Raw genomic sequence first — 14,297 nt, forward strand, 5'->3', positions numbered from 1 at the left:
CACAGCAAACGAAAGAGCAAAACCCAGAGACTAACCCAGTGCCCCCAAAAGCCAGACACCTTTTTTTCAGTTGAGTCACAGCCCTTGGCCCCCTTACCTCATCCAGCACATGGAGATCATTGGTCAGCTGCTCTGCAAAGGCCACCGAGTTGTTCACAAGGGGCTCGTACTCCTCCATCAGTTTCAACACATCAGCAGCTTCCCTTGGTGTCATCTCCTGGTACACACTGAGCTCCTCCTGGCTCTCAGCCTCCACAGTGTCCTTCCTATCTTCTTGGGGCCTTTGTCTCCCTGCGTGGGCAGGAGGAGATGTGGAAGTAGCCAAAACCTTCTAGCTGTGTCATTTTATTAGCCCTGCTAATGGTAGCCCCAAGGCTCCCACTGAGTCCAAGTGACATGAGTCCAGGGGTCTTAGTCTGATGGTCAGTTAGAATAAGGTCACAGCATGGACCAAAGAAAGATGTGTGTGGGATAAAGGGCCAGCTTTGTAAGAGCAGCAAAACAGACATTTGAAATTCAATTTGGGCTTTGGTTGTGTTTTCACTTGTTCACCTCTCTAGGACTGTGTGTTGGGGCATGGTGATATGTTATACAAAGCTGAGACAAATTTCAGAGATGAACAGGCTGCTTCTGATCAAATATACTGATAGTCACGTGTTGTCAAGTAAAATGTATTTTTATATCCATATATCTTTTTATGGGGTAATGTTACCAGGCAGGCAGCCAGTCTCCCCCTGGCCTGACATTACCACCACTTTACTACCTGCCTTCCCCAGCCCAGAGTGCAGATAGCATCTCTGGAGATAAAATGAACTGTCCATCTGTTTTCCCTCCCAGCCTCTCACTGTGTCTCCATGGCAGGGGTCAGTGGATAAATCGGATGGCTGTGCCTCCAGACACACAAAGCATGGATGCTCCTGCTTAGCTCTCCCTGGTACCCACCCCGGCTTCACCCATCACCTGCATGCACTGTTTGCAATTTATTCACCTCCCGTTCCTAAAGCGATAGCAGTGATAATGCAAAAAAAAATCCCAAACCACTGAGTGCGACAAGGGAACTAATCACCTTCTGCTACACAGGAGGGGACATTCACAAATGTGATAGAGCTGGCGAGGAATCGGTGGTTCAGCTTCCATAAGCATCTGATAAAGGTTTTCTTCTCGTCAAAGCTGCTAGCTGTCCACTTGTAAACCTTGTCAAACTGCAGATCAAAATCCAGGCTTGCCTAGATGCCAACAGTTAATTACTACAACAATTAGACACACTTGCCGCACCACATACACTCAGCATAGGTTTGCAGCACATGTTAGTGTCAGGTACTGATGTGAGAACACCTTGTGTGCCGGGAGAAGAAACACCTCCTAGTTGAAGGAGGGAGATACACTCCTGCGCTGCACTTTCAAGCTTTGGGGGTTTTGGTGGCCCCAGGAAGCCACATTGTGAGTGGAGACGAGCACAGAGCTTAGAGGAGAGAGCTCTGTCTGCACAAGCAGCTCCGTCCCTTCAGCCAGGGGGGTGATCCTGACAGCTCCCGGAGACCACCTGGCAAAACGCCTGGCTGGACAGGCTGGGAAGGTGACCCCAGGGAGACCGGTGCTACCGGCCACATCATGCCAATGGCTAGACTGGTTTTGGTGGAGCTGCATGGGTATAGTCAGACTCAGATCTGATGAAGGGCTAAAAACAGGCTATTGCCCCCACGATCCTTGCAGCACTCAACATGATGGACACCAAGAGTACCGTCCCCAGGGTAACTGCTGTCAGAAGTTTGATGTGAAATCTTTCAATCAACGAATCCCCTGACAAGCTCTCCATCTCCCAGCTGACAGCAGGCGATTCCTCTCGTTAACAGCATATCCTTCTTCATGTTTCATTCCTGAAGATACAGACATCTCTCCCTGGACTTCTGCTGCTATCCCAAAGCAATGGGGCAGGATTTGAGAGGTAGATTCATGGCACTTGGCAAATAATCATAAGCATGATAAAAGCACTGAAAATAAAAGGATGCACAGCAATTCTAACCCTAGTCGTAGACACCAAGACACGCATAGTGGGTCGGACCAAGCAATCAACCAGCAGCAGCGTCCTGCTCCAGCACGCTGATCTCTTTTCAGATTATATAAATCCATCACCCTTTACTGCAGTTTTGGGGGTGCGAACGCTGATGAATTTTGACAGTGGCCAATGACAGATGCTTGGGAGAAAAAGCATTCAAAGGGTAAGTCCACAGTTATATTGCCTTCAGGATTCCCTGCCAGCCTCCAGCAGCCCATGATCTAGCAGCTCACTGAGCCAAAGGTTGTATCCACAGCACTGTGTTTAACAGCCCTTGAAGGACCTACTGTCCCTGATTTCCTCTGATGGCTTTTTGATCTTATTCATAGCGTCGGCATCCACAGCATCCTGTGGCAATAAACTCTGCAGTGTAATGATGTGCTTGAATCAACTGGAGTTAAGCATTTGGGGTAAGCCCAGCACTCATCCTGCCTCCCACTGCAGATATTCCCCTCTGTAGTTCTCAACCAACCGGAAATCTCAAACCTTTCTTTGCTCAAGAATTGGGAACACCCAGAAAAAAAAACCAGAAATGGGCTTCCACAAGCTCAGTCCTGAACTTCCCCCAGCAGCACTGCGGTATTACACGTGCTTCACCTGGCACCTCCCAGCAGCCCCATTCCCTGGCAGGGGAAAATCACTTGAAAGAACAGGAGCATGGACTGGAAAATAAGCACTCTTGGCATTTCCCCATGTTGTTTTCATCTTGGGGATGTTCCATCATACACTGTTTCATGTGTAAGTGTCAATCTCTCTACATCTGTCCATGCCCAAAGGATGGAGTCCCATGGAGGGGCAACCACAGCCACAGGAGACTTAGTTTTTGCCAGTAAGAGGTACTAGGTGGGGAGAATAAGGGAGGCTGCTGAACAAGGAGCATCCCACAGAGAGAAACTCCTTCCTGCATCCTCTCATTAGCTCTGCAGCACAGCCTGCTCTCACCTTCTGGAGAACTTAGAAGCTGCACTTGTAATTATTGATACTAATCATCATAACAGACATAGAGTTTATGAGGACTGACGCAGTCCTACAATGCTTTAAGGGTTGTTTCTAAACACCTTGAAGCAATACATCACGCCCCCGCATTGCTCTGCAGGCTCGGTAGCAGCCCCTGCAACGGCACGGAGCAGCGATGTGTGAGGAAGGGATTTCCAGTGTGCGTGGTTTATAGCATGCCTTATGAGGCGCTATTAAAGCGGGGAGGCATCCGTTAATCGTTTCATAAATATTAATACTGTTTCGGTCAGGGGAGCTGTAGCTTTAAACACCGCCGGACTTGCAGTGTCAGTACTTTGCTGGTGCCAGGGTGCAGAGGGCTTCCCAGTGCACCAGAGCAGACCTGACAACCAAGCCCTTGCTGTCTGCACTGAATTTGACTCAGTAGCCAGGGTTTGGCTGTAGTTGATACTATCTGCTAAGCAGCAGAGGAGAGCTCGTATTTTGATTTCCATGGACCTGCCGAGCCACGCGACAGGGCAGAACTGTGCTGACTTGGGCCCTGGGCTGCACTGTGCTTGCCGTGTGCTGGGGTCTCCATGGTGGGACCCTGAAGGATGCCAACATGTCCTGGCTGCAGCCTGTGCAGCCTCTCCTCTGCCTGGGGACCTTGTGCAGCAGTTTCACCTGGTGAGTAGGACCCATTTCAGGAAGGATATGGACAACTCTGGATGCCTCTGTTTCAAGAAAGACCAATTCAGCCTGGAAGAAGCAAGGAAGAGGGCTCCAGGCCTGATGAAGGGAAGAGAGAAGTCAGCACAGAAGAGGAGTCTAGGAGGCCAGTCCACTTAGCCCGCCAGAAGGAAGGTTAATAGGGGAGGTGACCACCATCTAAAAATGTATCTGCAAAGGAGAAGAGCTGTCTAACCTAAAAGACAGCCACGGCACAAGGGCAAACAGGAACGATGTGGGCAGGAATATGGGCTGGGAGTCATAAGAAGGCTTTAGCCATCGGGACAACCAAGTTCTGTATTTGACTCCCAGTAGGAGAGGGTTCAAATATACACCAATACTTTAAGATAGAATATGATCGGTTTATCTCATTGGGATGGCACACGAAGGGGAAAGGACGGAAAATCCTGGAGGTACCTTCTAATCCTAACTCCTCCAGAGCTAAAGCCTTTAGAAGACTTGGTGGAGGCAGGCTCATCTGCGAGAAGAAAGCTCAGGCAGGATGAAAGCATGAATTTCCCTGTTTACAGGAGAATGTAAAACTATGAGTTATCAGTTCTGTTCTACCCACAGGATCAAGATGCCCTGCCAACCTGCAGTTGTGATTTTCCTTTCTGACGTGCTGTGCAGATGTACTTTATTTGCCCTGGATGTAGAACTGGAAAGCTGTTCTTTTTCTCATTTGTTTCTATGCTTGTGAAAACTCAGGCACCTTGCCAAAGCCCCTAGAACATTCACATTAATAAAAAACCCTAATTATAACAACTTTAATGACACTGCCAGCCCCAGCAGCAGAAAGCGAATATCTTGTCCATGCTTTCTTTCCCAAAAGCCTTAATGTCTCCCTAAAAGCACAGAATCACGCTGACTCCAGCTCTCTATAATCCTTCTTTCAGTAAATGCCTCCATTTAATCTTTAAATACCCTATGCAAATGTCTGTCAAGAAGCTTTGTCAACATGGATCGACAGATGGGCCTGACAATGTGCTCCGCAAATCCTGGAGACCTGACAAGAGCAGTACTTTGCAGCCCATCTCCTGCAAAGAGCTTCAGGAGGTCCTCTGCCTGAGGAAGGAGGGGAGTTTGACCACTGATTTTGATGGAAGCTGTGTCCGTGCAGCAGTCACCCACTCACTGCTCACCCAGGCAGGTATTTGGCCAGCCTGACATTTCCTAACTTCGAGAGGGATGACTTAGGAGGGAGGAAATCATGCCAGCCCCAGCCCTGGGCACAGGCATCTCCCTGGAAAACATAAGAGCAACAAGTCCAAAAGCACTGATGTAGGAAGGAGGAACCAACCAGGGAGAGAACTCCCTTCACCATACTCTAGGAAGCAGCTCTGAGGGAAGGCAGAAGGCTTGTAAATTTTTTTTACTGGTGGCTGTTTCCCAAAATTAGCATTGTTCGGGCTGGTTCATTCTCATATTAGAAATCACACACACACACACATGCACACACCCCCTCTGCTGCTCTTCTCACCACCTAAACATATGGGACGAGGTCCAGAGGACACAAATCCCCCTGTGGATCCTGGCCTGGGTCTCTCTAGCTCTATACTCGTATCTTACCCTCCCCCAGATCAGTTCTGCCTTTTGCCACAGAAGGAAAATCAATCCTACCTGACTGAGGGTCTTGCCATCCACAAGCTTCAGCTCTGCTAAAGGCCACCGGCAGGCTATCTTGTACTGCTCTCCTCGGTCTGTCTTGACCCTCACCAGAAACGGCTGCATTGGCATAAAGGTGTCCACTGAGGATGAGGAAAAAAAAAAACAAACAACCCAAACAACACACAATATTATTGGTAGCCCAGTACACAACAGTTCAGTGTGGGTGGACAAGTACAGATGGACACACAGACACTGATTTTGCCTTGCGGCTGTATGGAGAGATACTACAGGGTTTCTACTGGCTTTCCTTTCATTGAGTATTTACATATGGGAAGTCCTCTCTGGGGTCTAATCCAGAGTACTCTGAAGTCTAATGAGGGATTCCGAATAATGTCAAAGGGTTTTAAACCAGGCCATTGTGCTCTACACAAGGCAAAAGTAGTATTTCAGCAAGATCCAAATGTGATGCAAACCGGGCGCCCTGGTGTGAGGAGATTTATGACGGTTACATACCATGTTGCTGGCTTTACAACAGGGTCCAAAAGCACTGCATTGTTTGACTGATACCCACACTAACATATCCCATCAAAAATCAGTTCCAGTGCCAATTAGCTTACAGTCACCTCTTGGGTCATCTGGGAGGCGCTCACTGTACATCATTCTGGCTATTACAATTTCATTCCCCCATATGAGCTAGGTGCCTCCAGAAAGCTGACACGGACAGCGCCAGGGGTAACTCGTGTACTTTAGATGTTATACAGGGTGGCTACATCAACCCTTGGAGATATCCCTGCTGGCCTCCGCTGACTACAGAGGGAGCTGAAGCACATAATCTAGGTCAAACACTATGGCTAAGGCTGTCAGAAATTAATCCTGCGGCAGGTGACTACACTGTCTGGAAGCTCATTGGCAGGGAAGTCCCTCCCCTGTAAGTCTGTCAAAAAATCTATGCTAACAATGTCTCAGGAGTGATGGAGCAACTAGAAAAGCATATACCATAGGAGGTGGATAATTTCCCAAAGCACTTGTACCCTTGGATCCTAATCAAATCGCTGTGTAATGTCTGGGTACCAATAAAACTTTCACCAAAACTATGAAGAGACAGAATGAGGCTGTAATGCTGTGTCATGTTAGAATGGTTTGTTGCTGACCTCTAATGACAGGTTTGATGCAAATGGTAAAAAAAAAATAAAATCTTAGGTTGGTGGAGGGAGCAGTCCTGCAGACCCCAGCTCTCTCTAGCCAGCTAAAGATCACCCGGCACTCAAGAGGGAACTTGTGCTTTTGTTGCCAGTTCTTGACATACTACACTGACAGGCACAGTGCCTATCTTTGGATTAGTATTTCCCTCATTTAATCCTGAAATACAGCATTCCAAATAGTGGTCCTATCTTTTCTCCCAGATTAGGAAAAGAGCCACGAGAGACAAAACTCTCTGACTAGAGCTGCAAGAAACCTTCCCGGGTTTGCAGCTCAGCCAGCATCCCAGCCCCCGAGGTTCTCACCCACGACACAGAGAATGGACATCTTCTTCTTCTTCCCTGTCTTCCAGACATGAATGGTTTCTAGTAGCCTCTTTTTCTGCGGGTTGAACACATCTTTTTCCAGCGAGCTCCAGAGAGAAGCCATGGCGATACCTGAACACAACAGTAAGTGGTAGCTGTGTGTGCCTCCCGCTGATGCTTGAGGTCACCGTGGGCTGCCCAGCACCTCCTGGGACACACAGACAGGCTGGGGAGATGATCTGCACACAAGCTCCCGGCACACCACTTCCCCACACCAATTTCACCTCTGTTGTTTTGCAGACAGCACAAGTGTTAACTAATGGATGTAAATTTGGAGCCAGAAGGGCCTTTTATAATTGGCTGGTCTGAATTCCACAATAAAACTTCCCTAATTTCTTCAAAAAAACTCCCTTTTGGTTCTGACCCAGCATAGTGTCTTGAGCAACAGAACCGTGTCCACGGGCAGGCGAAACAGGTTAGCAGCTCCAAGCAATCCATCACCTGCTTACTTTTGTTGGCCCCTGTTGTTTCAGCACTTATTTCAGCTCAAGAAATCACCCTACTGGGTCACACAAACTGTGCTGGGGTGCCCTGCGATCAGCATGGGATGGGCATACCTAACTGTGCAAGTCAGTGCTGAAAAAAAAAAAAAAGAAAGAAAAAAAGCAAAAAAAACCCAACAACCAACCATAAAGAAGCCGCAACTCTACGTTGGGAGCTTTGCTCTGAGGCATCCTGCCTCTTGGAGATCCTGGGGGCTTTAGCTTAGCAGAAATACACAGCAACCCTCCAAAGGCAGATCAGCTTGCCAGTCCAGCTCCCTTGCCAGCCTTAGAATCATAGAATCACAGAATCATTTAGGTTGGTAAAGGCCTTTAAAATCATCAAGTCCATCCATTAACCCAGAACTGCCAAGTCCATCACTAAACCACGTCCCCAAGCACAGCACCTATGCATTTTTTAAACACCCCCAGGGATGGTGACTGCACCAGTTCCCTGGGCAGCCTGTCCCAGTGCTGGACAGCCCTGTCAGTGAAGACATTTTTCTGAATACCCAACTGAAACCTCCCCTGCTGCAACTTGAGGCCATTGTGCCATGCTGAGCAGCCCGAGCATGCAGAGCCACAGCTCATGGAACCTGGGGTGATGCAGGCACCTTGCAGGAGCAAAAGCAGAGCCCTGGCTGGCGAGGGGGCTCAGAGGGGCTCACAGGGTTGCACTGTGGGCATGGAGGGGAAGGCAGGCAGCTTGTGCTGTCTCTCCCATGCCAAGATGGTGTGAGGCTGGCAGTGCACAGCCTCTGCCACCTCCCTGGCCACATCCTGCCACCACATCCCACACCCACCTTGCTGTGCCCTTGTCTCCCCAAATCTCACCCTCACTGCCCCGGTCTGTGCTCTGCTCAGCAGTTCTCACCACTGTGGACCTCCAGCTGCTCTTCCTTCCTCCTCGGCTGACAGCTCTGGGATTCCCCACTGCTTTCCCAGTCCCCTGAAAGACTCATTTTTTGGACAAATAGCAGGGAGAGAGGAGCTTCAGGGCACCGGTGCTTCCCTCCTGCCTCCCATCCCCGGTTCCCCTCCCACAGGTCCCCCTCTGCTCTCCTTGCATGACACAGACCAGGGCAGATGCCCCCCCAGAGTGGCTGCCCTGCCTTCCCGAGCCCCTGGCCTCGGCCCCTGGGCTTGGACTCACCAGCAGCAAGGGGAAAGTCCTGTGCAGAGTTGAAAGTGCTCGCAGGGCTCAGATGCTTGCAAATGGATACTAAGAGCCAGCAGCTGCTAAACTCCCACAGAGATCCCCACTCTTTTGAGCTCCCCTGGCTTCAAGTTAATCAGGTAATTAACCTGAAAGGAGAAGTGGGTAACAGGGAGGGAATGGGAAGCCCTGGTGCGGTCTGTCACGGGGGCTGAGCCCCTCCTGCAGCCTGCCAGGTCTGTATCCCCTGGCTGGGCACTGCGAGCAAGTGCTTCATGGAAACACGTCTGAGTTCTCCAGCCAGCTGAACAAGTGCAAATTTTTTGGTTTCATAGTTTAAGAGGAAACAAACGCCAACTTCTTCTCCCCCTCAGTTTGCTAACGTAGCTGGACGTGCTTCTCCACAGCCCCCGAATGGCTGCGATATGCATGACTTAAACTGCAGCATCCAGCTTTAAACCACTGCAGCAGCTCATGAAGTTTTGCAAGAGTAATACGACAGCCACTTTGCAGATGAGGAAAGTGCAGTAAGAAAGCAACCTAATCAAGAGGATGTCTCCTGGCTGGCTTCTTACAAGCCATGCTCAGAGCAGCAGGGGATCTCAGACACAGGTACGGCAGGAGAGTCCTGCCTCCGAGTCCAGCCCACAGAGGGCACAGGGGTGGCCAACTGCAACCTCTTGCAAGCTCAGCTCAGTGCTAGGCTGGACCAAGACAACTTGGTTCAGTTTGAGGTACTGAAATACACTGATTCCGGTCAGCCCAATGCAAGAAGGAAAGGATTTATTTCAATCATCCTAGCAGAAGCAGCGGTTTTAGCAAGAATGTGCTGCTTGTTCACAAACTCCTTTTCTTTAATCCACGATATTCTTAATGGAAAGTTCTCACACAACTTCCCAGTCAGATCGAAGCCTCATGTTGATGTATTTCTACTGAAAGTTAAACCCAGCACTATCAGGGAGGAGATGGCAGTTGGTGTCCTGGGTCTTACATATAGATACACAGAAACATCCAGCAGTTACACCGCAGCCTTTGATCTGGGTGGCGAGGGAATAAGCAAAGTGGCTACAACTAGAAGGTTACATTTAATGAAAATATTATGGTAAGAATTAGGGATATATAAAAATATAGACTGTAGGAAAATAATATTTAGAACACGCACTCTGAATGTTTTCTAAGTCATTCATTGTTACTGGAATTTACTGGTTGCTCTGCAATGAACTGAAACAACAAAACCTTCAACAGCTCCCTCCCCTTAGTGACAGGGCTTTCAGCTCAGCCACACAGTTAATGAGCTTGAAATCACATCCGTAATTATTTAAACTTTTTATATCGTGGCTGTGATATATATAAAAAAAAGACATTTACTGCTAAAATGATTCTGTCACCATAGCATCTCTCTGAATGCAGTCCCTTGCCAGGTTATCTTGGTTTCTCCATCCCTGTCAGCTTTTCAGTCTCTCTAATGGCATTCACCTCCAGAGGCAGGCAGGCTGGCAGCCCGGAGACCTGGCTGTCTATACCGCTATTGCTTTCGAACTCACTAATTCATTTCTAATAGCACTTTAGCAACAGCTGCAGGAAAATGATTGAAAGCTAAAGTAATAGAGGGCTCCCTGCTCCCTGATAAGCTAATGCAGAAAGCACAATACTTTCCATGAATATAATTGAAAAGCTGTCTGTAGCCAAGCCAGTTAACCCCCCCATTTTGTAGACAGCCCGTAAGACTTAAAGATCTCAGTGAAACCTTCCTGAAATTTTCACTGAGGTGCACATCACCCATCCAGACAGCTGACAGTGAGGGAGAGAGCATGAGCAAAAGGAAGAGCGCTCAAAGACTTTACCATCCACGTCTTGCTGGGGATAAACTGTAGGATTTCAGTCGCAAGAAGCCTTAGAACAGGAAACAGTTTGCTGGTAAAATGAAAGCTTTCAGAGAAAAACAGGAAGCCTGAAGAACCTGAGCGAAGCCCCTGAGCCGCCGGCTTGAGGTCGGGGCAGGAAACCCCTCGCGCAGCCGCTGTGGAGCCCAGGTGCAGCCCAGGGCGGGCAGGGCGCTGAGCAGCTGGGGTGAAGTGGGGTTAGACCAAAAGCAAAGCAAGGTGAAACTGCCCTCCCTTTCCTCCTCATTCTGTTAAAGAGTGTCAAAGTGCTGAGCAGAGAACAACCGTGGCTCAGCCTGTAGTCAGACGCTGTCTTCCTCATCCTCCTCCTTTAACAAAGGGTCTCAGAAACTGCAAGACATTGAGGAGTCAGACAGGATTCTAATGGCACAGCACCTGCCCTTGTTAAGCAGGATACATAATCATGATGTATAATTTAGCTTTAAGCATAAAGGAAACCTCGTGCTGGTTCCTGGTAACACCTTGGGATATACCTCTGTACTAACCAAAAGCCAGGTCCTGCTGAAACCAAAGGATGCGTTGGAGCGAGTCCAGAGGAGGCCACGAAGATGCTCAGAGGGTTGGAGCACCGCTCCCGTGCAAACAGGCTGGGCTGGGGTGGTTCAGCCTGGGGAAGAGAAAGCTCTGGGGAGACCACAGAGCAGCCTGCCAGTACTTAGAGCTTATCAGAAGGATGGGGACAGACATTTTAGTAGGGCCTGTAGTGGCAGGACAAGGGGTAACGGCTTTAAACTGAAAGAGGGTCAGTTTGGATTAGATATTGGGCAGAAATTCTTAACTGTGGGGGTGGCGAGACACTGGCCCAGGCTGCCCAGAGCAGCTGTGGGTGCCCCATCCCCGGCAGTGCCCAAGGCCAGGCTGGACGGGGCTGGGAGCAGCCTGGGCTGGGGGGAGGTGTCCCTGGCCACGGCAGGGGGTTGGAACTAGATGGGCTTTAAGGTCTCTTCCAATCCCAACCATGGATTTGGTGACCATAGGCATTTTGGGACAGGCATTGGTGTGAGTGCTAGCCCACAATGACTGACATGCCTGCTGGAGCAATAATCCAGAGAGGAGCCAGAGCCAGGAGCTAGGTATGAGGACTTGGAGAGTGGCACGGAGAAGCAGTCTCAAGTTCCAGCTGTGGGGCAGCAGTGTGAATGATACCTTAAGGATCACTCTCATGGCCCAGGTGGAAGGGTTGGTCCTTCCATCTGTTCTTTGTGGTCCTCAGCTGGGGACGAAGCCTGATACACTTGTTTGGTAGAAGTATTTTAGAGGAAATGAGAGCTCTCTGTTTGCCTAATCTCTGGAAGTCCCATGGCCATAACCCAAGGAGCAAATGCCCTGGTCCTAGCTCACGTGGGCTTCAGCCTTGGCTTCAGAAACTGCCAGTGCAGAAATCTGAGCCTTGAACATGTCTGGGGCTTGAACCATTGACACCTTTGAAAGGCAACGATGGTACTTTGGCATTCAGCTGGTGCCAGGAGCCGCCTGGGATGCTGGAGCTGAATTGCACAGGGTGACCTCAGCCAGGAAGAAGGCAGACAGACCCATTTCTGGTGCAGCCCGCACGTTGCCTTCATATTTAGCTTCAGAATCAGGTTTTGCAGCTCTGGATGTGCCCTGTTCCCATTGAGTAATCCTGATCATTCACTGAGAAGCTCTATCCCAAACCTCTGCACCCGCTTATGTTTTTTGATGTCGTTGACATCTACTCATGCCACACTTCTCTGCCTCAGCACCCATCTGAACTGGCAGAGCAAGGGCTTGAAAAGCTGCAGTCACTGGGAAGTGGCAATGGTTTAATTGAAATATTCACTTCCCAGGTGTTGATGGGTACAGGGGACACTGCGAGTCACAGCCTGCACTGAACTACAGTCACTTCTCCTTCTCCAGCATGTTACAGTGGGACCGTGGCTGGTTAGGTCAGTAAGCTAGTGCATGCTCCAAGTCAGTGCCCTGGTGTCATGTCTGGGTGCCCAGCGTGCCCCAGTAAAGCTCTATCGATGTACCTGCTGTGTTTGGTGCCTTGGAAAAAACAACTTATTTAATTTGTGACCTTCAAGGACATTGTGTGCACTCTGGAGGGTAAATTAGATGGGGCAAGCATTACGGAAAGGAGAAAAATACGATCACGCCTGACAGCAGGACTGCATTAACACAGTATCATTTACTGCAAGACACTAAAGGTGTTATGCCAGGGCTTCCATTCATGATTTCATATTATTTCCATAAACTGGGTCTTCTTAACCTCTTCTTGCTTGTGGAGCGGATTTTCTTCTCTTCCAGCTGGCTGCGCATGCCTTCATTATTATTCATGGGCATTACAGGGAGCGCGAGGGGGAAATGTCTCCGTTGCAAGAACATGGTTAAGGAGAGTAGCTCGCCCAGATGCCAGCCTGGCACATAAGCCCTGATGCCACTGGGAGCAGGGAGATATTTTTAAGACCATTCTGCTTGACTAAAAGAAAAATTCAGGAATAAAATAGGAAAGAAGGAGTTACTATAGGATTTCTGGCTTTATTCAGGCAGCCCCAGGAGCTCGCAGAAAGCTGCCCTATAGCACTGCAATCTCAGGCACCAGTGCCCAAACTGATCACTCCCCTGGATTATTTCCCTTGAGTCTCATGGCTGGTGTAGACACTGAGGAATCAAAGCTTTTATTTTAAGCAGAGGGTATGTCTAGCCTTCAGAAGGCTGGGTAAGAAAAAAACCCAAACAAACCTTGATAAATCCAGCCATGGCTGGCATGCATGTCCCTGCCGGCATCGGCAAACAGGATGAAGCAGCTGTAAGTGATGCAACTGACCAATTAATCTCATTTGCTGCAAACTCATAGTCCTAACAAGTTACTTTTCAAAATGCAGGGGTGCAAAAAGAAATTAGGAAATTTTATGTGCAAATGAGCAAATAAAGAAAAGGGAAATACAAGTGTGGAAATACAGTGTGCCTTGCATTAATTTTTCCACCCAATTCCAAATGCAGTTGATCATTTTAACATTCAGGCTGAAGGAATGAAAACCATACACAGTCTGGAGTGTCTGGTTGCCATTCCCTGATCAAGATTAGCAATTTGCAGTAGTTTGATTTTCTTTTCCTTCCCAACACAGGGAACAGAAAGCTGCTTTTGCCGCAGGGCACAGCAGAGAATTTAAGCTATTTAATTTTCTGCTGCAGGGACTTGTACTCATCATTTGATGTCGAATCTTATTTTCAGTGCTTAAACAGCCTGCATTCCCAGAATCCCCAACCATTTCAGTGTTTCATGGATGGCTCCTGCCATTGCTCCTAAAAAAGAGGTGGCAGCCGGGACTTCCTAGGAAGGACTTGCTCTGGACTATTAGATGACCAGTTATGCGTGGGCACTGCTGTTCCAAAAATGAACAGAGGGTCCCAGTCCTCCTTGGTCCTGCTGTGAATTTCCTTCAGCCTCCTTGCTCACACGAGGAAAGAAATCCCCTTTGCCTTGCACCAGCAGCAGCATGGGATGTACCCACTCGGCACACGGCTGCTGCCTGGTTACAGGAGGGGCAGCTGGAGCCCCGTTAGCCACAGAAGAATGGGGAATGGCTTAGTATGGGCAAACTGGAAGTTCTCCAGTAAGTCAAGACTGGGATAACAGTGATAGATTAGAGCAAGCAAGGAAAATGTAAGAAAGAAGGAGTTGCCTTCTCCTGATCATGGCTGCCCGTGTTTAATGTCCAGAGGCAGGTGTGACTCGTGCTGAAGGGCAAGCAGCAGTGCTGGTGCACACTGGACACTGTTTTCTGCCCTCTCCTTTTCCCAGAAAACCGTACCAGCAGGACAGCTCTGCCCAACCCTGCTGATCGTGCTGGCAGTTGAAGACTGGATCCTTCCCTCCATAAACACGACGTT

The 14,297-nt window shown here is 49.0% G+C and overlaps 1 protein-coding gene across 1 annotated transcript in view; it reads right to left on the minus strand.

The window, feature by feature from the left end:
• Positions 1–10,479, minus strand: part of LOC119157536 (exocyst complex component 1-like) — a 31,921-nt gene extending 21,442 nt beyond the window's left edge. The window contains exons 1-5 of the mRNA XM_037408548.1: positions 10,380–10,479; positions 6,838–6,969; positions 5,345–5,472; positions 1,067–1,226; positions 98–291 (exon numbers count right to left, since the gene is read on the minus strand). Coding sequence (XP_037264445.1) covers positions 98–291; positions 1,067–1,226; positions 5,345–5,472; positions 6,838–6,961 — 606 coding nt within the window. The 5' untranslated portion in view covers positions 6,962–6,969; positions 10,380–10,479. The remainder of the gene's footprint in view (positions 1–97; positions 292–1,066; positions 1,227–5,344; positions 5,473–6,837; positions 6,970–10,379) is intronic.
• Between the last annotated feature and the right edge of the window lie 3,818 nt (positions 10,480–14,297).

The sequence above is a fragment of the Falco rusticolus genome, chromosome 14 (genome assembly GCF_015220075.1).
Source record: "Falco rusticolus isolate bFalRus1 chromosome 14, bFalRus1.pri, whole genome shotgun sequence".
NCBI lineage: Eukaryota > Metazoa > Chordata > Aves > Falconiformes > Falconidae > Falco > Falco rusticolus.